Source organism: Mus pahari, chromosome 2, assembly GCF_900095145.1.
Source record: "Mus pahari chromosome 2, PAHARI_EIJ_v1.1, whole genome shotgun sequence".
Classification (NCBI taxonomy): domain Eukaryota; kingdom Metazoa; phylum Chordata; class Mammalia; order Rodentia; family Muridae; genus Mus; species Mus pahari.
Window position 1 is genome coordinate 7,486,865 of NC_034591.1, and position 26,212 is coordinate 7,513,076.

Genomic DNA, 26,212 nt, shown 5'->3' on the forward strand with positions numbered 1-26,212 from the left:
TTACGTGGCCTTAAGTGGTATTTATAACTACCTTCCTCTACTACCCATTCTGTATTTCCTTCACCTTCGGCAAGTACCTCAGCAGGTCTTGGCTCTTTTCCTGGAGGGATTGACCCATACCTTCATTCCTGATGGGTCTGTGTTTCAAGACGGGTCGGGTGGGTAGCCGACAGACGAGCCCCTGACTCGCGCACGCGTTAGACTCCTCCTAAGGGCTGGCATCACTTCTCCAGCTCTGCCCTCTGTAGCACTCTAAGCTCTGGTTGATCCACTCCACTACAGGTGCTGTTCTTGGTGATCATCCCATGGTACTGACATCTCCAATACACTGGGGTGTTCCACTCCAACTAGGCTTCACCAATAGCCTCTCATACGTGCCAAGCCTCAAATCCTTTGCATGACCCCTTCAGTCCTTCCACAGTCTGTCGACAGGTACTAGAAGGTAAAATGTGTGCTATTATAGACTAGTGTGATTGGATATGACGGTTTTAAATTGTATTCTCCCAGGAGCTGAAAAAGCAGTTATGGTTGGTACACATCTTATTATTAATATCCAGGAGACTGAGGCAGCATGGTGATGATTTCAAGTTCATCTGTGTAAAATTGCTATCATAAAGGAATGATTTTTGAATAGACTCAGGAGTTTAAATCTGATTTACATCATTTAATTTGTACATGTGTCAAATATGAAATAGTATCTTCCTGGTTTATACAACTGTCATGGCTTACATGTCAATTTAAATTAAATTTAAATTAAGTCTTTAAAACTCATCAAAGAAATGCATACTTAATTCCAAAATGGATTCTCTATCATATCATACAAGTTAGCCAGAAGTGTTAAAAATAAAAGTATTCTTTGTTCTTGATATTTCATTGATAGGATTTATTCATTAACATTTTCTAAGAGTTCAACAAATATTGTTTTCTTCAAAATACCTATAGATTGACTAATTGGATAGAAAAATTTAAAATGTAAAGTATGTGACCTATTCTTACTTTATGATGCACCTGATCTGTGATTGCTTACTTCTCTACAGAAGAGTAGAAGCCATGCAAGTTTTACATAAATCTGAGTTATACTGAACAAGCAGTGATCCTAAGACACTGAACTATTTATGCTATTACATTCATCTGTAATGACCATTCTTTGACTGCTTCATGTATAAGATGCATTTCATAATAAAATATGAGTGACTTTGTTATTTGAATAAGGTTTGCACTTTAGGTTTAGTCTACATGTAAATATTTACCTGTGTAGGTATTATTGTTGCTTGATTAATACCTGAGAGATTTTTGCTCTTTTTTTCTTTTTTAAAAATTATTTTATTAGATATTTTCTTCATTTACATTTCAAATGCTATACCAAATGTCCCCTATACCCTCCCATCCACCCTGCTCCCCTGCCCACCCACTCCCACTTCTTGGCCCTGGCATTCCCCTGTATGGGGTATATAGAGTTTGCAAGACCAAGGGGCCTCTCTTCCCAATGATGGCTGACTAGGCCATCTTCTGCTATATATGCAGCTAGAGACAGGAGCTCTGGGGGTACTGATTAGTTCATAGTGTTGTTCTACCTATAGGGTTGCAGACCCCTTCAGTTCCTTGGGTAATTTCTCAAGCTCCCCCATTGGGATCTCTGTGTTCTATCCAATAGATGACTGTGGGCATCCACCTCTATATTTGCCAGACCCTGGCATAGCCTCACAAGAGATAGCTGTATCAGTGTCCTTTCAGCAAATTCTTGCTGGCATATGCAATTTTGCTCTTTTTCGTCCTATTCGTTCTTCTTCTTTCTTTGTTTGTTTGGTTAGTTTTGTTTCTTTGAGATCAGATCTTACTCAGTAGCCCAGGCTCCTTACAAGCCTTCATGATCCTCTAACTGTTGTCTCCAGAAGGCTGGCATTACAGGTATGAAGCATCACATCCAACACAAAACTTGTTTTGTATGGTGTTTAATTTTCTAGATGTATAGCACTTAACATTGCAGGCATTTGGCCATAAATCCAATCATAAATACCACCAATAAAAGAAAAAAAGCATGTTAAATAAGTGGATATATTATATCCACTTATTTATATCATATATAATATATGATATATCTAACATATGATAGTATAAAAGAGAACATATTGCTGTATTAAAAATTAACTGTTATTTTGACCAATGTCTGTGGGGGTATATGCATGCATATATGTTCACGTATGTGCATATGTGTGAAGATGTATATAAAGTTTGTAAGAGAATGTAGGATCACTTCGTCTATCATCTTTCATCTTCTTTTTGAGACAGACAAGGTATCTCACTATACCTGGAACTCACAGATTTCACTTGTGTAGTAAGCTAGCAAGCCTCAGGGATTCATCTTTGTCCACCTCTCCAATGCTGGAATTACCTTGGAAAGACATTTGCCTCCAACCAGCTTTTTTATATGGAGGCTGGAATCAAACTCGAAACACTTCACTGACTGAAACATCTCCCTATCTTCTGCTTCCTCTTATATAAACAGACAAAAAAAACAACAATCACAAACATGTATGTGTGCGTGTGTAAATATATTCTTAAATACCTAAGTAAAACTGGCTTAGTCTATACAATTTACTCAGACTGCAGTCCTTGGATGGAATACTTGTGCTTTTCATTTATTTTTATTTATTTATTTATTTATTTATTTATTTATTTATTTATTTATTTATTTATTTATTTGGTTTTTGAGACAGGGTTTCTCTGTGCAGTCCTGGCTGTCTTGGAACTCACTCTGTAGACCAGGCTGGCCTCGAACTCAGAAATCCGACTGCCTCTGCCTCCCAAGTGCTGGGATTTCAGGCGTGGGCCACCACTGCCCGGCCTCAATCATTTATCTTTTTCAGTAATTTTGTATACTTTTGATATTTAATGTGGAAATTCTTATACATTCTCAAACTTGATAAATGTCTTTGAAAGCAGATGTCTACATATGCATTCATGGAAGTTGTGTTTCTATAAGAAAAGGGGGGATAAAATATTGTCATGAGTTTTTATTAAATTCTCTTAATACAAATTTATTGACATAGAGGGCAAATTTTAAAAATTTTATATATCCTGTAGCCTACATATTATTTAGAGTAGTTAATAAACAGTTAAATTTAAGGTGTGCCCTCCACTCTGATACTGTGGTTCCATTCTATTTGTTCCTTGGGTTATATTTTTAATTATTCAGTAATTTATTTAAAAATATTTATACTCCTGGAAGAGATAGATGATATTGTGATACTTCATTTATCAGTAAGTATCTTAGCAGAAGATGACACTTTCTACAAACGAGGCTAAAGAAAATGTTTTAACTTGGCACTCTTGATGTTATACCATCTGGCTTACAATGCATTTTCCCAAATATGTCTTGCTTTAGTATAATAACAATGAGCAATTCATGCTTTTAAGAGAATCTGTTCTTGCTCTCTTCCTTGCCTTCAGGGTTGGGAAGAAAAGATCCTTTTCTCTGAATTGAGTGTATTAGATCATTGCTTAAAATAAGTTCTGATAGCACAACTTCCTTTTGTGACTATTTTAAGCAGGACTTTCTTTGGCTATATTCCATGCTCAAACTGTGCTAATATTTAACAAAGTAAATGTTTATAAAATATCTATTTCGCTTATGACATTCTCGTACTAAGTGATTATTTGAATACTTTATGTAATTAGAGGTTTTCCCCATAGCTGAAATATCTTTGTACCTCTATAAAATATGCAATTCATAAGAAAGTCATACATGGAATAGAAACAATTTCTGTTTATGTAGGTATCCACTATTTAAATTTATATAAATCACTCCATTGCTAAAAGGTACTTCACGGTAGCCAGTAAGTGTTGAGATATAGTACTTCAGCAGTGTTTAGACCTATATGTTTGCATTGGCTCGGTGCCCTTCGGCAATGATCCAGACTTCTCCATAAAGGAAACCACACATGTTGGGACTCTGAGGTCTGAAGGGTGTCCTTTGTACTCTTCAGAGTCAATGCAGTCTACACCACATAATTGAGTTATGCGTGTCTGGTTGTTAATATTTTCCCCAGAGAAATTAAAAATATTCTGTGTATAGTACTCAAGTGAAGTAAGCAAAATTTAGCATACAACATGTATGTCAAATTCATGTACTCATAAGGCTGAGCCTACTGAAAAGTAGCCATTGTTGTTCACACACACAGGCATAATAGGAACACAAAGCACATCAAAGCTTAGTACAAAAATGAATTAAGAAATAAGAACTTAATTATTCCTCTTGCATTATCATTACTTTTGGTCAAGCTATCTTTTGAGTCTAGTATGGTGAATCATGCCGGTATAGAAAGGCTTTTTGGAATATTTCGATTACCTAGGAAATACAGGCAATGAATTGTTTTACATTTTTAAAAAAATAATGTTCTGGCATTTAGGAAAAACAATATACCCTTACTCTTTTGAGTTGTTTGGATTTTTTTATGGGAAGGGGATTATCTCTGTGGAGAATAAAATTCTGAACAGGTGTACATGTAATATGTGTCCAGGATGTGAAGTTTTATACTTGAATCAGGATTTCCCCCAAGTTGGTCCTTTAGTCATGGGAAAGCCTGTGTATTCCTCCTGGTACACGTGTTCAAACAGATAATGCACAGAGAGTTTTGCATTGTCTTACTTCAACATCAGATTAAAATAGATATTTGGAACCACTGAAAAGTGACTCCCTTACAAGGAAAGGACACAGAACTTTAACTAACGTATAGCTCTTGTGTGCCTGTGCATGTATTTGATTACCCCAGACAGCAACACTGAGATGGAGGTTACCTTTTGATATACTGATTGGGGCTTCAGTTCAGCACTTGGAAGTGGGAAGCACGAAAATATCAGGAGCACAGAGGCGGTCAAGTTCTAGCAAGAACCTCAGCTGGCAAGAGCAACTGCCTGCGACCAAACATTCGATATCACCCACTAACAGGAATGACATAAATCAAACTCTTCACCATGGCCACCAGAATGAAAAATTAGAACTAAAAACAAAAACAAAAACAAAACAAACAAAACAGCAAGCATCTCTTCACTGCACATACACCTCTAGCCATTCTTTGCCTTTGAGTTTGAGTCACCTGCTCAGGTTTCTAAGGCTTGGAGCTCATTTTCACCTGTTTCTGAAGGTTCTCACAGAATTTAAATTCTTCCGTGTTATTTATTTACTCTTTACTCTGCCTCATCTTTTTCTTTCCTCCATTCCTTCTATCCACTTCCCCCCTTTTCCTTCTTCCCTCGCAAACTTTGTTTCCTCTAACTGATCTGCTAATTCTTTGCAAAATGAATTATTTTACTTGCTCTTAGTGAACCTTCCTGTGATTTCGCACTCTGTTTTTTTCCGCATTTGAGTTATGAAGTCATTCATCTGATTGTATTCTCTTGTGACCGTTTGCTCTCCAAGGCAAACTTCATCTCTGGGTTATTCTTTCCATTTACTATAACATTCCAAGTGTTTATAGGAATGCCAGATATGTTATCTTATTCTATAAAATTAAGATATTTCATCCAAGTATATACTCCTTAAATATGTGGGTGATTTCAAATTATTTTCTCTGTATTAAAAATTGTTAATTTCTGTACTGTTTTAGTTTTCAAAGTGAATAACCAATTTATGTATTGTTTTTAATTAAGAAGCATTCAACAAAGAATCAGAGAACTATAAATATGAACAGTATGTGCTGAGTAAGACAGTCTTATTTGTTTATTAATTAATTAATTAATTAATTAATTTATATGTATGTCTGTATGTCTGTCTGTATGTATGTATGTATTTATTTATTACAGACACGGGTGTTTTGTGTGCATGTACACCTACATGCCAGAAGATGGCCTCAGATACTAATATATGTGGTTATGAGCCACCATGTGGTTGCTGGGAATTAAACTCAGGATCTCTGGAGAAGCAGACAGTGCTCTGAACCACTGAGCCGTCTCCCCAGCCTCTTCTTGTCTTGCTTTTAGAAAAATATCCCACAGTTTTGGATTTTTATTCCTCAGTTGTGGTAGGGCCTCTAGCAGTGCAGGCTCTTGTGCCCAAGTGCCTGGTGGAAGTAGCTACTTACTTTGTGGCTATAATGAAGACAGAACAATGAGGAAGAGAGCATCAGGCTCTCCATCACTAAGCTGTATTCTCCAACCTTGAAATTGGGAGCTAGGGTCTTATTACGCAAACTGACTTTGAGCTCACGATGTAATCCCAATCAAGTTTCGCAATCATCTCTAATAATGTTCTCTATTTGAGGATACAGACTGTGAATGCTGTGTGTGGATCTGGAGTATGGTGTAAGACTAAAAAAAAAAAGAAGTAAAGAAAAAAGGAAAAGTTACAAAACATACTTACATATTCATTCTAATAATACTATGAGTTAATAGTAGAGTCCAGAGTCTGGTGGCCAAGAAGATGATGGTGCTACCACCTGCTTAGTGATTTTCTGAGGTCCCAGTTCTCTCAGTCTCTGTTAAATATTCTTGTCAATAATATCCTCAGGTTGGTACAACATAATTTTAACAATACAAAAGGTTCACAGACAGATAATTAGAGGAATAAAGATGATAATGGTTTATAAATAACTATACACTGAATATTTTTCTGTTATATTAAATAGGGCATTTTATGTAACATATTAAATAGGGCATTTTTCATTTCTTAAACTCATTGAGCTTCTGGTCTTAGCATGAAGAATGCTATAGTAGAATATGAAATTTAGGTTTCATATAAATGTGTACCTGAACACCAAGTTCTTTATTTCTAGTTAAGGATGCAAGATATAGAAGTTATAAAACAAGTCAATAATATTTGATTATCTAAAATGAAGAGACAGATAACATATTACAGGAGAAATACAGAGAAAATGAAAAACTGTGTCATGCTTAGATTTGAACTAATTCAATATAGATGAGAAATTTTTGAAAAAGTAGAAATTGATTAATTGTAAGTGGTTTACATTTGAAATTGGATCTTGATAAGTATTAATTTTTTGCTCAGTTAGGATAAGGAACAATATGTTTCAGAAGTAAAACAGCAAAAGATCTTGTCTCTTTCGTTAATAGTCTTCTTATACTGTAGTAAGGGAGCCGAGATTTCCTTCCCAAGATGTTAACAGCCTATCCCATGTCTGCAGTCAGAAAGTACGAGGAAGAACTTCAGGTATATTTAAGACAGCTGGTCAATCATATAAAGGCAATTTCCTACTCTTTTGTAAAGGATGCAGTAAAACCATGTTCAGCATAGACATGATAATAATGACTATTGACATTTTTAAATAGACCTTAAAGAACTGTGGATTCTAAACAAATGATTCCAAGGGTATTATCTGTGACTTTGCAAATGAGCCCTGTCTTCCTCAGTCAATTTTAACTTGTAGTAGCAATTATTCACACAGAAGCTGGAACTCTCTGTGTATAAACTTCAGGTATAATATACAAATCTAATTCTTTTGCTTCATTTCACCTCTTTATTTTTATGTCATCATGGCTGACAGTAAACTGAAATATCTAAAATAATCTGTTTAGTTATATAACTTGATCAGACTTCTGATGAACTTTAGGGATTTTTTTTTCCATCTGAAGATGTTACTTATTTTGGAAGCAGTTCAAGCCTGCCTGGGTGTCAAGGAAGTGTCTATTTTACTGGCACTACTGTAGATGCTCCATCCTGTCTCCTGGCCTTGTCAGAACTTAAAGCTGACTTTCCTTCTTAGGCACATTTGTTTAGATTCTGAGATTTAGGCCTTTCCTCTTCATGGAGTTATTTCCTTTATAGTTGTCTCTGCCTGAGAGTGACTGCATTGTTCCACCAAAGTTTGAAGTTTCACTATGAGATGGATTTTACTACAGCAAGACTTTCCCTTTTAGAGTTTTCAGTTGATTTTCATGAACTAGAACCCTAAGAACACCTCATTGAAAATCCCCTTGTACAAGACATATTTATTCTTTATTTTAAAGTGTGTGTTTCTGTGTGTGTGCATGTGTGTGTGTGTGTGTGTGTGCGTGTGCGTGTGCATGTGCGTGTGTGTGTGTGTCTGGCTGTCTCTCTGTGTCTTTGGGTGACATGTGCTTGTGAGTCCATGTGCTGAAGAGGTCAGAAGAGTCAGATCTCCTGGAACTGGAGTTAGGGACAGTTGTGGATTGCTGGACATGGGTGCTGGGAATTCAAATGGGGTCCTCTAAAGAAGCAGTATGTACACTTAACAGCTGATATATATATATATATATATATATATATATATATATATATATATATATATATATATATCCTAAACTTTCAGTGTGCCTCCCTCTCAGGGAAAAGAAGACTCACTTCCATGTCATATGTGGGACATTTCAACATTACTCTAAGAAGGAATACCACTTTCCCTTATTTGCTAAATTGGAGGTCAGTTTTATTTGACTTTAAGAGAAAACAACAGGGCAGTCAAGTGACACATGTCAACAGATGCCAGGAAGAGATGAAGAATAGGGAGAACAAAGTTAACACCTTTTCAATTAGGGTCCCAGAAGGACATGTTCAGGAGTGGAGGACAGCTGACAGCTGTATGTGAATTTGACTAGAAAGAGTACTTGCTGAGAATGAGTGATAAAGTCCAGAGTTTTGGGGCAAGCATGCTTAGGTTATTGGAAAGAGAGAGAAAGGAAATAAGTGGGTAGGTACTAGAAAAGAAGATCTGTAAGGTAATTGCCACATTACTCAATAGATCATAGCTTCTGTCTATTCCATTTTAGCATGGCTCTGGTTGATCCACGATAATCTTCAGATGTCTGAGCATACTCTGGATGTGTAGCCTAACACCAATTTAGCCATCAAGCATGTCCACTGATTGCACTGTTACTTACTGTCCTCTTGCTTTCGACATTAACTCATAGGAAAGCTGGAAAACAAGAACTTTTGGATGATCCCCAAGGCCCTTCCCTTAACAAGCTCTCAAGGGGGCCTTGTAGCATGAAAAGTGATCTCCCTCAACCAAAAACAAATCCTCAAGGGGGAACACCAACTTCAGATCTCCAATTTCCATACCTGTTATTGTTGGATATGGAAGGAATAATGATCTCAATGAATCTTGCTTATCAAATTTGAAGACTCTTGCATCTTTGAAATACACTGCACTTCAAATTTTGCCTCAGTTGAAATTTTCCTTTGATCATCAAATCATACTATCTAACCCATAAAATAAAATCTCAAAAGAATGCTGTTTTAACTCCAAAAATGTCATTGAAGAGCTACTTCATATCATTCATAACGTTTACCCATTGGAATCTCATGGGTAAGAAAATACTAATAGCCTGCTTGTTATCCTCTGAGATATTAATAAACTCCACAAAACACATTTTTGCTTTGTATTTTGTTTCTTATGATTTCTCAGTATTATTTTGTTGGGTTACAGCAAAACTATAATTAAGAATTTTCTCTAAAAAATATAGTGCATTCATTGAACCATTTTAAACAATTTCAGTATTAAATTACAGGTTGCTTTTATTTTGAAATAATGCCTAAGCATCTTTATTCCTTTATCCAGTTCATTTCATTTGTTTTCTCTTGAATCTGAAGTTTTAAAATTAAATATATGTAAAATGTTCAGAGAATGGATGAAGTAGTATTCCAAAGTGAATTGTCCCCTGGCTAAGATAAAGTATATATGTATATATTCTATCACTAAGAAAATTGAGAAGTTGAGTCAGGAGGAAGATTCTGGGTGAGCCAGGTCACCTTCAACTAAATAGTGAGACACATACACACACACACACACACACCTTAAGTAAAAAGGGAAGCTTGTTAACTGGATCTCAACAAAAGCTGAAAACTTAAAGACTTAACACTTCACTTACTGGATTAAAGTCAAACTCTCAGTATCATGCTTAATTTTTCTTTGTAAAGCATCTGAAACTTATTTTTTTAATGCATAAGTACTTTCACCCTAAATGGCTAAAACTATTTAATGTGACAAAATAATAAATGTACTCTGGATTAAAAAAAAGAGAGAGAAATCTTTCCTGTGACTTTCAAGTGAGATGACAGTGCATAAAAACAACATAAAAATGTTAATTCTTCTTAACAGAACTTGTTTTTGTTAAATAACCTGAGATAATTTACTTGGTCTAAAGCATGGAAGTTATTCAAAACTTATCTTTGTGGCTAGTGAACAACAACAAACAAATAAGACCAGAATCCTTTAGAAGGAAAAACTGGATTAAAAATTAAAGATAAATTACTTAAGAAAAACTTCTAAACACTAAGAAAATCTAAAGCGTTAAGAAAATCTAAAGTGTTAATTAGACTTTAAAATGATTCTCTGTTATCAATGAGAGGGATTTTACTTCTTCCATATCCCAATAACAATGTTGATTTTTTTTCTTGTCCTTATTATCTAAATGAATTAATTACAAGTGTACTTGATATATTTGAATCTCATCATATTATGCCCTTATCTATTTTAGCACTTATGAAATAACTGAGTCTGAAACTGTCAATCCAGTACTTTTGCTAGAGGGTTTAAGCACCCTTCTTTGCTAACAAGAAAAGAAGGCCTTTGCTATTTTCCTCTCAATGGGAGGTTTACAACTAAGTTCTGCATGTGAGGCTTCTGCTCCCACTTGTTTTATACTGAGTGCAATCAGAAATCCCTTTATAAATAATGGCCTCTGACTGGAATCCTATTTACTCTATGGCCAGACCATACTACACACAATGCTTCATTCTGTGAACCTCTTGTTTATAGAGAAGAGAAATGGAGTCAATATTTTCTTCACCTAAGGTTTCTACTGATGAAAGATGCATTTTTTTTTTTTAAAAAATTGAGATATGAACTTAAGAGAATTTAAATCCTTGGAACCAAGCAGATACCATAATAATTGAAGTTTCTGTATGAGACACCCTACTTAGCTTCATGCTGTTTAATCTTTTCTCATTGCCTACTGTGCACATGCTGTCCTGTAATCAGAGCTGCAAAACAATTGCCCTGTTCATGGATATGCTGGCTCCTCAGCTCAGTGCCGATATGCAGGTCCCATCTGGTCACTGTAATGGACTGTCAAAATGGTGGCAGGCTACTCAGGCTCCTGCCAAAAGTTTGCTCAGAATGACTGAGCTTCCAATTCTAAGGAAATCTTCAAAAAAGATGTCTTGCCTGCTCGGTTATGAGTACATTACAGGTCACAAGGAGGGTAAGGAAAAGCAATGCCCATTGTACTGGTCATCACTAGACACTAAATTCCAGTAAATCACAGACTCCTTAGGAAGGTACTGAAGTGTCATAGTATGACTCAAAGAAAATTAACAAGAAAGGCTAAGTATAAAGGGATGATCAAGGATTAAACGCAGGTAATAGTCTCACAGCCTTGAAATTGAACTGACTGGTGTGATGGGAATCTATAGACATGCCTACAGGCAAGCTGGGTAAGGTTAGGTGGGCTGTGTGTTCTGACAAAAATGCAGCAGCAACCTGGAAACTTAGTGCATTTGTTATATACAGCTGAACAATGGCAGGGTAGCCAATCTCTGTAGGTGGAACAGTCTCAAGCTACAGTCTTTGTGAGGATGAAGCTATGGATGATATTTTCTGCATACAATGTCCACATTAGGATTCTGACCAGGGAAAGGCTCTGCTGTTCCATGGGTCCGAGACTTTACAGTCCTTAACATATCATCATGTCAAAAATGCACATTCACTCATGAAACCACCTGCTCCAAAGTCATTGATATTCTGATTTTAGTGGCAGACATGTGCTTAAAATATATTCATTACTGAAAGAGTAAGATGTAATGTGAAGCTAAAGAGCTTATATTCTCAAAGGCTGTTATAATTGCTTAGCAGTTCACTGAGTTGAAAAAAAGTTGAATCTGGTTGATTTGCATGTATGATGGTTTTTATTTATTTGTAAGATTTTTTGAAATAGAGTATTCAAAATTAATAAAGTTAAAACCTCTATTAAATTTTTTAGTAACAATTATAAAAATTTTAGTAATTAAAAAGAAGGAAATGAACGATACAAACAGTATTCCTTACAGCTTTTTTGGAATGCATGGACAAGAGTAATTGAACCGTAAGTGGAACATTATCAATTCATTAGTGTATTCCTTATAATTTATTTTAATTCGTTAGTGTTCCTCTCTCTTTCTTGTAGTATATATTTCTGATGATTACAGTATCCTCCCACTCTTCTGGATGCTTCAGGTATCATAGAGACTAAATTGGTCAGGCTCCCTATTTTCCCAGTCCATCTTATTATAGAAGAAAATAATTGATGAAGAAAAAGGAAACAAATAGTTTTAAATTGTTGTATTGTTTTTGGATTGTGGTATTCCCGGGAAACTACTTATATCAGTTATGAGATAAGGTTTCCTTGGAAGATATTAAGAGACTGACAGCTGTCCATACCACAAGAGGTTAAAAATACAGAAGTAGAATAAGCTCAGCCTGCATCCACCTTGTGTACTGAAGGGATTTCTTGGAGACCCTGTAGCTTTGCTTGTATATGTAGTTGAAATGAAAAGAAAAAAAGTAATTGAGTAGTCAGACTTTTTGTCTATAACATTCCCTACCCACTGCCATTGTAATCACTCAAGTTTTACCTTTGAAAGTGCCCTCATTTTGCTTTTCAATATTTATGAACTCAAGTCTACCTCAGTCTCCTCACAACCCAGAGTGTTCACTCTATGCTGCTCAAATCCCGCACCAAGTCTCATTAGCTCAACATTTTCCCAACTTTGTTACAATCAATCATACATTTGCCTCCTGACCTTTGATAGAAATGTCTGCTGTCTGTGAGCTTCTGGATTTTTGTCTCTAATTAGGTTTTATGAACACATTGCAACTTCCTCTTTGGTGTCCTAGTCAGTCTTTTGGCATCTCTGAAGTAGGTCAAAGGGCATTTGACAAACCTTGCTTGCTAACTTGAGTCAATTAAATTGCCTTTTAAAGATGAAACAAGGAGCAGATATAATTAGGATTTCCTTAGGATGTTGTCATGAGGACTTATCATTATTTTAATGTTTCCATAATTTCCTTAACGTTAACTACTGAAAAATAAATTGAGTGACATTTTCACCTTAATAAATGACAACTGTAAATGAATTATATGAGTTGTAAATAAAGAATAATAATGAATCTCCTAATTTATGAATGAAGCAATAATTATAGGAATCTCACAATATTTTATTTGTAAGTTTCTTGATTAAATTTCTACAAAATGAAGACAAATGCTCAAAAAGTCAAAACTAAAATTACTGTTTTGAATTTGTTTTGATCTTCTTTTGGAAAGAAGGAAATTAAAGTATATTTATTTGTAGATGATTGATAATATGTGTGAGTGACCCTAAATATCCCACTTGGAAACTCCATCAGTCGATCAGCACTTTCATTGATGTACCTGGATAAAAATTTAACTCATAAAACCCAGTAGCTTTCCTACTTATAAATGACAAGTAAACTAAAAAAGAATCAAGGAAACAACACTTTCACAATAAACTCAAAATATTAACTATCTTGGGGTAACATTAACCAAGCAACTGAAAAACTTTCATGATAAAAACACTTTAAAATATTGAAAAAAGAAATGGAAGATTTCAGAACATGCAAGTATCACCCAAGTTCATGATTAGTAGGATTTTTTTCCTTTAACATTCCAATCAGTTTCCACTCCCTCTAATCCTCCTAACCCCACCCCCATTCTCTTCACCTACAGATCTACTCCCCCTCTTTTTTCTCTTCAGAAAAGAGCAGGTCTCTAAGAGACAAAAGCCAGACAAGACAAAACATGTTACAGTAAGACAGGGTGAAAGCCCTCATATCAAGACTGAACAAGGCAACTCAACAGGAAGAAAAGGGTACTGAGAACAGGCAAGAGTCAGAGACACACCCACTTCCCCCAACATATTATTTTAAAATCACAGTTTTACAACTACAGTATAGGTCACATTTTTAACTCATGTCGTGAAATTATTATTAGGTCTCTTTTAAACATAATTTTATAGCTTATGAGTGGATATTAGGAAGTGCTGAAGATAGTTTTCATTTAATAAAAAACATCTTTATTCATGTTGATAGTCTGTATTATGTAAATGTAAAATTAAAACTATACAAATATTTTACATATCAATGTTTGATCCTTTCAGATAGCATAAAATACTATGAAAATGATAAACTATAAAATACAGTAAAGGCTATATTGGTATTATAACAAGATGGTAAGTCAGTATGTTATAGAATATGGATACTCATTTATATTTGTTTTAAAATGTTGACTTCTAATCAAGAAACATTATAAACTCATTTACTTCTGTTTTCCAGTTTTCTGTTATCAAATAGCGTATAAGAATTACCATTCATATTTAAGCCAATTTCCAAATCCTAGTTTTTCAGTGATGTGTGTGTACCTTTGTGTTATTAGGTTTTATATAGATTGGGTTAAGATTATTTCTGTTCTTTAAAGTGTTTAATAATTACCACTCACACAGAACAGGTGTGGTGACAGAAAACTGTAACTCTAAGCATGTGAGTCAGAAGCAGGAGGATCAGGAGTTGAAGACGCTCCTTTGCTAAATGCCAATTTGAGTTAGATAATTTAAAAAATATAAACATTTGATTCTAATAGCTACTAGATGAGTAAAAGAAAATCTCACTTTAAACTCTAATTAGGATGTATCTTTGAAATACTGCTATAATGCAATTTTTTTCTTTTAAGAATAGAGTCCAAAAGACAATCAAATTACTCATACATTTATTTGTTATTTATTTGTAAATTATTTTTGTTAACGTTTGTGAAACCAAAGTTACCAACATCACTGTGCAAAAATAAGCCAATACATAATCTCATTAGATCTTTATTTTGAAGAGACTATTACTTTAAGAAAAAAATCTCTTCTTTGAAGCATTATGTTAGAATTTTTGTGCCATTATGCAAATAAATCCAGGATACTGTCCCTTTTTATCAAACCCTAAACAATGTGGGTTAGATGGTGGGTGAAGAAAAGAACATGCGCTGAAACTCTGTAATGTTAGCAGAGATTAGAGGAGTCATATAAAAATGGTTTCTGTGATTCAACAAATTACCAGTACTTAAATGACATATACCTTCAGGTCAAAAAACAATTCTTTAAAATTGTAATTAGCTTTATTGCATCACCAACTAAGATGAAAAACTAGATTTATAATTGTATGATTCATGTGTACTAACCAAAAATGTGTAATAAGGTTATTAAAACACATTTTAGAGATGTATTGCAGAAGCAAAAAAAAAAAAATGCAATTGCTTTATTAGTGTTTAACTCCCAACAAAGTTAAACTATTAAATTGTTGAAGACTAAAACAAGGCATTAGATATGCGACTATAAGGAGCACCTATTTGAAACAATCACTCAAAGGTATTAAAAAAAACAGATCACCAGAAGCACTCTTTAATTCTCCCTTGTTTAGTAGCTTCTTTCTGTTTCTTCCCTCCTTCGTCTTCCATGGAAATGGAGTAATTAGGTTTGTAGACCTGCCCCTCTGACTAAGTGTGAGCACGTAAATCCCGTACTTTGACTGACACGGGCAAGGCCTTCATACATGTGTATTCAGTGTTCAAACCAAACAGAAACTACTCCATTGCAGTTTTTAAACCTTCATTAAAAGCACACAGACTAAGCAGGTTGTTTTAACATTTTGTCACTCTTCGAATAATTTTTTGGTTTTAGACCTAAAAATATTCTTAATTCACTTTGAAGATGTACTTTAATTCAAGCTTTACAAACTCAGTCATTCCATTTACTTCTTAGATAAGAAAAAATAGAATCCCATAATGATCTTTGTGCTCTCTGCAATTCATGTAAATATAAAATGGATATATTTGCCTTTCTTTCTACTATAATATTAATATCACCATGCTGAAAAACCTATAAATATTTCTAATTATTTCATCCTAAATATCAATAAATCTGAATATTGCTGAAATGAAAATAAGTAGACTTTGATTTATTGAAATGATAGAAAGAAATATTAGTCTAATTACCAAATAAGAGTCAAAAGTTATAAGGTCATGGGTATATAATTCTATTAGCCCCATGATATGATGTTGACCTTTGAAAAATGAGTATTATCTTTAAGAAATAACTTATATAACATTTCTGTTCATTCTGGGCTTTGTTTGTTTTAACAATATCTTTTCATATAGTCATGGCCTGCCTGGACCTCACAGTATAGACCTCAAAATAGTCTTTAACTCACAAATATCAGGTTGCCTTTGCCTCCTAAGTGCTGGAGTTAAAGATGTGAAACATCATTCTGGCTAGAACATTTCTGAGCTTCATGTATGTTAAACATGGTCAATAAACTGACTTAGTCCTTGGCTTAGACTTTGCACGCTGTGTGAGTGACAAGAGGCCTGTTTCTACTACCTCACTACACACGCCTACCATGCACCACAACTTGGAGAAACCCAGAAATACATGATGAATAGAACAAATGCCAACCTGAAGTTCTGTTGACATCACAGTAAGAGAATATGGCCCTCTGAAGATTACTTATTTGTCGTTATATACATTAAAATCAAGAAAGTAAATAAAAAATGGATGGCCCTTCACAGTTTTTATTTAGAAACGTTACAGAGAGGTTTTGTGTCATATTTATGTCTGGATTCCAAAGCCATGGTCTATGTGTACTCTTCCATATTATTTAGTTTCTTTTTAAATCAGAATTAGATGCTTTAAGTATGCCATTTTTATTTACCTTTACAGATTTATTGGCCTGCTGCAAAGGAGCGAGTGGAGCTATGTAAATTAGCTGGGAAAGATGCCAATGTAAGTATGAAACTTTAAAATTACCTCTTCAAATTGCATAGCAATAGTGTAATAATTTTTATACTCTTTTTTTATTGAATTAATACCATTAGTAGGCTACTTTTACTGCTAAACAAATATCCTCTGTAAAGATTACAATGGTAAACAAATCAAAATGTTTGAGTATAAATCACCAGGAAAAAATTGCATTTCACTGAAAGTATAATTGCTGTTTGTATATATTTCTTTGTCATTTGTAAAAAATGTAAATTATCACTTATCATAAATTTTCAGCTTTCATTTTCTCTCACCTGGGCTGAGGTTGGATTTGTAGCACACATGTGACTTCTTTTACTTGGTGACACAGATATGGCAAGAACAGGCTGAAGATGAAAGATGCAGAATTCTGAATTAAGTATCACAAACAACTACTCTAAACTTTAGTAATTGCACAGAATTTCCAATTAAATATACACACATGTCCTTACTGGAAAATTCTGAGAGTATGGTGGCCCTCACTATTACAATACCATCACTAGGGGATCTCAGAAAGAAGGGTTGCCACATGTGCAAGGCCAGCCTGAGGTACAGAATGTTCTCCTTTCTCAGAAAATGAAACCAATGAAATGGAAAATTTAGGTTTAAACTGCCATATAAACCCTTGCAGGTCCTCAGTCAGGTAGACTGAAATGATTGTGTTTGTTAAGTCCTGTCTGGATGATTCTTTCAGTAGGCGGATAGTACTGCAGGCTTCCCAATTCCATTGCCAGTTTTGTCTGCAGCAAGACTGAACACTGGTATGCCTTTCACTGTCTCCTTCCTCATCCACATATTCCCATCAGGCCAAGTATTTTGTGTTGAGCCCTGACTTCTTGTATTGTCTTAATGGAGATAAACATTTGTGAAAAAAAAAAAAATGCTGAACTTCACTCGAGATAATCAGAAATCCCAATCTTGGGTCAAAATGTGAATATCTCCTGGCTTCTTTTGCAGTGTCCTCTAACAGTAATAATGCTGAGAGTTAATCTGTGCCTTGTTTCATATATAATGATAGTGTCCTTTATTTGAAAGGATAATTAGATTAAGAAGTAAAAATGATTAAAATACATCCCTAAATACAAGATACATTGATGTGTTGAGAAACATAAAGACTAAGAATCAGAATCAAGTTGGCTCACTCACTCAGTTATTTATGTATGTATGTATGTATTTATTTATTTATTTATCTATCCAACAAAAAGAGTAGCCAAGTTGGCGTTGCCTATAGTTACAGCTACCTAGATCCTGGCAGTAGTGGGATTAAATTTAACAGCTATCCTGAGATGTTTAGTGAGACTCTCTCAAGATGAAGAGGGCTAGAAATCCAGTATACTAGCAGCACACTTGGCCAGCATGTGTGGGACCTATATTTAATCTGACAAACTGTTAAAAATAAGATAAAACAATAAAACAAAATTCCAGGGTCTGTATGTGTATTACACATAACTAAAACCTAAATGTGCCCACCAAAACAGAGTCTGACCAACATGATCAATTTTTGATACTGTGCCCAAGCCACAATAATCCAAATAAAACAAAGGAAATATGCAATCATACCTCATTTTATATTCCACTAGCTTTAAATGTCATCCTTTTGAGGCATATTTAGGTTAACAGGAATATGTTAGTAAATGCAATAGTAGACAGTTTCAGTTTGATTGTACTAGAAGAGAAGATGATTGTACTTTCCTGAAATATATTCCTCTTCATCCTGTGCCATGAATGGCTTTGCCCTGTTCAATATCTCCACAATGAGCAGATGCCCTGTACAAAAACAACAACAACAACAACAACAACAACAACAAAACAATTCTTTATTGAACTTGTGGGGATTAAATAACTTGGTTATAACATATAACAGTTTTCAAAATAATTTGTCAATCAGTAGCAGTGTAGCAGAACAACTGCGAATTTTATATTTGTAAATCATCTATATTGAGTGCTTGGTAAAGAATAAGGAAAGAAAGATGTTTTCAGTTTACTACAAAAACCGAATGTCAGTTTTCCCATGGGCTAGAGGAGGGATATATAATGAATGCATTGTGAGAGCTTTCTCATTCTCCCTTCTGTATGTTCACTAAGTTACACAGTAACTTCATTACTCCTCATGTTCAGTTAGGTCAGAGGGAAAAATTTTTCTGGAGGGGCCATCCTTAGTCCCAGTATTTGTGAGCTAATAATCACATCTAAGTTTAAAGCACATCTACTGCTAACCTTGGATTAAAGATTTAGGGCATTTTCTCCTTTTTACAAAGGTCTATAAAATTTGATATGGAATCAAGCAAACACAAAGGTTTTTGTTTTTGCTTTCGTTTCTTTCATTTTCAGCACATGCTTCTTAAAGCAGCAATCCATTTCAGAGTTGTTAATGACTACCAGTTTCATATCAGTTACCTTGTTAAAGAACCACTTCCAATGTTTATCGTTATAATCTCATTTAATCCCCATTCAGCATCATATACCAGTTCAATCGTGAAGCTGGAAACTGAATCTGAAAATCTGAACACATCCTCTATAATGCCCCAACACTATAAAATACACACAATAAATCAAAAATCTATGTTTTCAATTCATTTCTTTACTTAATATAACCATAACATTGATTCTCATTTTAAACAGTGTTGCATGGATTCTGACCAATGGAAACAGAGGCATCTGTGGTTTCATTAACTTTTTTTCTTGCCTCTACATTACCCTCTCTTTCCCTCCTTTCTAGTAATGTTTACCAACTTCCAAAGAGATATTTAGGATTAACAAGTGTTTATAAAGACTATTCATTTACACAAAGGTACTATATAACTGAAAAATAGTGAATTATTTACCATAACACAAGTTAACTAGTTGGGATGGGGAGATGGGAAGTAGAGAGGGTGGGGACATTACACTCTCTTGAATGTCCATCCAGTTTAATCCAAAGAAGGGAAAGATGGTAGGAAAGGAGCTGATAGTAGTTTGTTTTTATTTTGAACAAGGTTGTTTAAAAGAAAGATACTAAGGAAATGCTTTAGTCTTATCTATAAAGCTTGAATTAAACTGTTTAATGTAGGCAAAAGAAAGCAAAATGAGGTTAGCCTGAACTATTTGTCAGTTTAGCCACAAAGTTGCCAGCCTTGACAGTAAGAGATTACAGAGAGAAAAGACATCGTTCTGCTATAAAATTCTATAATTATATACTCTTGGATATTTTTTTTTAGGAAAGTCTAAAGCTGAGTTTATTGTCAAAGCTCAGTAAGTTGTATGTAAGAAAATAAGGAGTGCATTGCAGATATAACCCCCTGGCCTGTAATCACTAGCAGGGACAGTTAGTGCAGTGTGCATTCTTGTACTTTATTTATTTACTAAATTTCAGGATGAAATCCCTGCATACATTGTCTCTTCTAACAGAGTGCCATAAGCCTTTCCCAAGCCATAAATGTTTTATGAGGCCCTTTTCAAAAGTGGCTCTGCATTCCTTTATGCATCATTTCATCAAGGTTCTATTGTTCAAATCTTGGTACATATCCAGTATTTCCTGTTGGAAATGATCCTGGATGTGAAAATCCTGTCAAATAAATATTGAGTACTACTGAGTACTCCTTTGCAAGTTAAGGACTTAAAACTTCCTGTGTCCATGTAGTGAAATTGACCTCCGATAAGCAGATGATACCCTCTATATACAAGTCCGTGTTTAGAATACATAATTTTACATGCCCATCAGTTGTGCATGCATGGAAGCATAAAATAAATATATTTAACTTTTGCTAACAAAAGATAAAATACGTTATGTTTTAGCTTGAAGTACAAGTTCTCAGTAATTTTTATAATTGTAAGAGTGATTCTTCTAATGACTAATTATTGCAGCTCCCTGTATCTTGGCATTTGCTATTTTTACTGATTATTTACAAATTTATAAAATATAGACATGTATGTGTGTTTATGTTATTGACAGGAGCCTATGTGACATGTTTAAAAGTATTACAAAGGTTATTTTTACACAGTTTCACTCATAAAAATGTATTCACCAGTTTTCTTGATGTTTCAATTTTAAATATTCAAATAGGAATATCTGTCATTTTCTTTCCTTTAAAATGTTTTCCTTTTCTTTTTTACTGTAATAGATTCTTTTCTTCATACATATTTGTATTGATAGATTTTTAAAACAAAATTATATATTTATATTTCAATATAGTTATTTTGTAGGAAATATATTTATAGGAAATATAGAATATATACATATACATTAGAATATATATATATATATATATATATATATATATATATATATATATATTCTAAGACCTCAGCAGTTTTCTTCATAGAGGGTTGAATCTAAGAAATGCATCTGGGGAAGGATCACAAGAGTGTAGATCAGCACCAGGTGTGATAACCTATGTTTTTAATCTCCACACATAGGATTTTCAGGTAGGAGAGTCTGTAATTCAAGGTCAAACTCAGCTACATAGCAAGTTTAAGGCCAGCTTGAGATACATAAAACCTCAATCTCAAATTTAAAAGAAGAAAATCACATGTCACAATATTATGCAAAACACATTCAAAAACAAAAACAGACCTCAAGGCCCTGGGGAAGTACTCAGTGACACAACATTTATGTATCAAGGTCAAGGCCCTCCTAGCTTTGGGTTCGGTACCCAGTATTGCAAAAACAAAGCTAAACACATCGAGGACTTCCAGATCAGTGAGTGTCTTCCCATAGTTCATACAAAGGACTCAACTTAGATTTTGTGAGTTGTCCATGTTACATGTTAAGCTGTGTTTGCTTAATTTGGACTCAAAGATTCCAAGTTCCTCTTGGTTGTTATGTTTATCTTCTCGAATAGAAAACAAATTTTTTAAATTCTCATTAGCAGAGTTTAATGCAAATATTAATGTAACTTTACATCATTCTAATTTTGATGTATATGAATGTATATATGATGCAAAATGTTAAAAGTTATAGTATTACTTGAGACAGTTATGAAGTTTCTCTTGAATTGGTGAGTTTGCCCAATGGTTAGAAGTGATTTCTGCCAAGCCTGAGGGAGGACCTAAATTTAATCCCCCAAATGCGCAAGATGAGAGGAAAGAACAGAATCTTGCAATCTGACCTCTGGCCAAAGCACGTGCACTGTGGTTCTAGGAATGGCCATGTTCACATCAGCACTTGCATACATACATTATATATAGACAGATATCATAAAGGGTACAATACATAATTAATGATAATAATCAAAATAGTTGATGCTTATTTATTGTTCATATCCCAACACACACACACACACACACACACACACACACACACACACACACACACGCACTTTCAATAGGAGCAGTTTGGTTAGAGGGAAAAGGAATTAGATGAGAAGAATAAAGAAAACAAGAGAAACTTAATGCTTATCCAAACTGAACCTTTTACACACAATTGCCATTGTGAGCAATGGATGACAAGCCAGCCAGTTCAGGGAAAGTTTAAAAGGCTGCTTCTCAAAGTTATCATTCTTCATGCCTCAGAGAATTACCCACTATCAGTAGGCTAGCAAGTCACTGAGTGAATTAAACCAAGTTAATTATTGATCATGCCATTTAAACAAAACTTCGAAACTTTGTGCATAAAAAAAAAAGTATATAGTGGCAAAGATTTAAAAATGTGAAGACATGAAATAAAGGGTACAATCTTTGTAAAGTACCTTGAGTAGAGGTCGTTTGGATGTCTGCTCTGGGCAAAATTTAAAGTCATAGGTCTTATCATTTTAAAACCTAATCACAGCTTTCCTTCCTGTTGGCAACTCATGCTGTTCCTTAGGGAACCACCCTCTGTCAACACCCCCCACAATCCTTCCACAAAGCAGGAATGACATTTTTGTGACCTGTAGCAGGTAATTTAGGACTCAGACATGCTATATTCTATTTCATGTCAGCCCAGCAGGAAAGTCAATTATAAAATTAAAAGGACTCCTAGAAATGTTTACGATGAGGAATAGCTTAGATATAATTCTGGGTATTTTGTTTTGTAATTATTAAAGTATCACATACATGTTTAAAATTTTATGCTGACCCCTATTTGCCATTTTACACAGTGCTGCCTTGTATAGACCCATATCATTCGAATTTTATAATTTATACCTAGAAGGGGAATTGTGTTGTTTATGCAAGTATTTCTTTAAGATCCTTCAAACTTGCCATCTGAATTCTATGTGTTAAAATGTAGCATTTGATAAAATGAGTAAATGACTGTCAGTGAGTGAACAACAACTCATTCTAGCTGTACAACTTCTGTACCATTGCTGGTGCAGAAGAAAAGTTAAGAGTAACTCAACAAATATGCAGAAGTGAAGTCTGGGGTATGTGAAAACCTTCCTTCTGAACCAAGATGCCACTGCTAAAATTTATTTGGTAATTAAAATGTTTACATTTTTGTGTTGAGTTTTCTCCTGTTACTTTGTCTCCATCATTCATAACCATGAATGAGTACATTTCCCTATGAATCCATCATCCCAGCACTGACATGCCAGCATAAACCACCACTGTTCTTATTTTGTTTTTCAAAAAATTCTTTTAATTGTTTAAGTATTTTTTATATTTTAAAATGTATTTTCAATTAATTATTTATGTATGTACTTAAGTTCCCAGGACCACCCCCAACACACATAGATCCTCCCCCATTCCCAAACTGCCCCCCCCATCATCCCCAGTCCTCTTTCCATCACATCAAATCAATGCAGGACTAGACACACCCTTTTCCACTAAGGCCAGACTAAGCGACCCAGGTAGGGGAATGATATCCACAGGCAGGTAAGAGATTCACAAATCACGATGACTTCAGTTGTTCGGGATGCTCACGAAGACCAAGCTGCACTTCTGCTACACGTGTGCAGAAGGCCTAAGTCCAGCCCATGCTCACTCTTTGGTTGGTGGTTTAGTCCCTGGGAGCCCCCAGGAGTTCTGATTAGTTGACTCTTTTGGTCTTTGTGTGGAGTACTTGCCCTCTTCAGATCTCTCAGTCCTTCCCCCCAACTCTCATAAGACTCCCCAAGTTCCATCTAATGTTTGGCTGAGGGTCTCTATATCTGTTTCCATTGGCTACTGTGTGGAGCCTCTCAGAGAACCTTTATGTTATGCCCCTGTCTGCAAGCATAACAAAATATCATTAATACTGTCCAGGATTGGTTCTTGCCCGTGGGTGGGTCTCAATTTTGGCCAGTTATTGGGTGGCCGCTCCCTCCGTCTTTGCATACAAATTTCTTTAGGTCTGTGAGGTCATGAAGTGTTTCCATTTGAGCATAATATCATATACCTCTAATCCCAGTATATCAAAGGCTAAGGTTGGAGAGCTGTTCTGAACTTAAGGGCAGTCTTATTGAACTTTTCGCTGGCTTTGGCTACACTGTGAAATTCTCTCTTAATTTACAAAAAGAAATTGCTTCCAAGAATTTGGTAGAGATAAATATTCACTTGTTATAGGTAAACTTAATGTAATCTATAATGACATGAGTAGATATTCTAAAAAAAAAAACAACCCAGAATTGCTGCTTACTAGTAATTGTAATAAATTTATACAAAATAATTATAAAGATAGTGAAAGGTAAAGAAAATTTTAGATGTAACCACATGTGAAATAAGAATGTGAGTTTTAAAATTTAGCTGACTTAAAAATGTTCATGTGAAAAGTGGAAGAACAATTTGTAGGAAATAATCTGATTTGAAAGACTTCCTGGTATCTAAGGAGACTCTAAGATAGAGAAGCAGATGTACGTTGTAGGTGTTGGTCTAGTGTTTTGATTGGTGGAGCTTGGACAGCAGGTGTTATAGACAGTAGGACCTTCAGGCTCTGGATTATGTGTTCATATAAGAGTAAGAGAGACACTGTGCTCTGTTGTAACTTGTGTGATTCCCAATCTGTATATACCCAGGTACACTGTGCCTCATTTAATACAATTATAGAGTTTTGTGTTCTAACGTATTAATTATCTACACAATTATAACTTTAAGAAGTTTTCAAATCACTCCTTTAACCACTGTGTCTCTATGTGCATTTTTTTTTTTTTTTTTTGAGACAGGGTTTCTCTGTATAGTCCTGGCTGTCCTGGAACTCACTTTGTAGACCAGGCTGGCCTAGAACTCAGAAATTCACCTGTGTCTGCCTCCCAAGTTCTGGGATTAAAGGCATGTGCCACCATGCCCGGCTGCTGTATGTGCATTTTAAGTCAAGTGTTCAAAGTTGTTTTTATAAATCTAATTTTTTATTATTCCCTCAAAACAAAGAATATGAATGATTATCTTTTTGCCATATAATAATGCTTTTCATTTTTGTACCCTATAGACAGAATGTGCAAATTTCATCCGTGTGCTTCAACCCTATAATAAGACTCATGTTTATGTGTGTGGAACTGGAGCATTTCATCCACTGTGTGGGTATATTGATCTTGGAGCCAACAAGGAGGTAATGAAATAATAGAAAATATAATTTACTGTAGTATCTTATCACATAATGCGTATATCACAAAATATAGACATTTGACTATAGAGAAAACATACCTTAAGATCTGATTCATGTTTCTAAATATTTCATAGATTATTCATTAATACATTATACTTATAAGTGTTTTGATTAAAACTTGTTTTACTGAAAGAAAATTTACAATGTTTTTTACCTCAACATGTACTTTCCCTTTTAGTGATATGTGTATGCACACATATAAATTTATGTATATAAGTCATGATGCTCTAAAAATGCATTATATGTGATCTTATAAAATAATGAAATATTATAAAATTTTCATTTTGTCCTTTAACGTTGACCTCATATATTTGCTAATAATGATGGATAGTAAGTAAAAAGAACTTGAATAGTTTCTTGATTCTGTGTAGACACTCACTCATATTGAAATCATTATGTTTTCTGGGCTAAATTAATGAGGATGTATTAGTTAAGACTAATTTATTACAGATATCAATGAGCATTTCTAATAAATGAGAAACATTCAGATTTCATAATTTTAACTAAAATGAATTTCTTAAGTGCTCTGTGTCCTAGACTGTCATGTGCATTGCATGCATTCATCACCCTCCCCCCACCCCCATTCCCCACCCCGCACTTCAGAACATTATAAACACTGAGATTAGTTAGTAAAAATGATTTTTGGTGGTCTATTATAAACAGACCAAGTATGAAATGAAGCAGGGCAGTATGAATCCCAAGCCAGGATGACCAGCTGAGCTTTAGACATGTGCTGTATCTTTCCTTTGTAGAGAATATCCTCATGTTTATGCATGTATGTCTTATGTACAAGCATACACATTTGCAGTCTGTGTGCTTGAGAGTAAAGTCTGGGCTTATAAAAACAAAAGTTTCTTCATGCCAATTAAGCTAATTCATGCAGAGATCAAACCTACAACTGAGGCCGTAAAGATTTTCCTCTCTAACCAACTCCT

At 34.6% G+C, this 26,212-nt stretch overlaps 1 protein-coding gene across 1 annotated transcript in view; it reads left to right on the forward strand.

Moving 5' to 3' along the window:
• Sema3d (semaphorin 3D) overlaps positions 1 to 26,212 on the forward strand; it is a 182,926-nt gene that overhangs the window by 85,364 nt on the left and 71,350 nt on the right. Inside the window, exons 4-5 of the mRNA XM_021190341.2 lie at positions 16,724 to 16,786; positions 25,101 to 25,220. Coding sequence (XP_021046000.1) covers positions 16,724 to 16,786; positions 25,101 to 25,220 — 183 coding nt within the window. The remainder of the gene's footprint in view (positions 1 to 16,723; positions 16,787 to 25,100; positions 25,221 to 26,212) is intronic.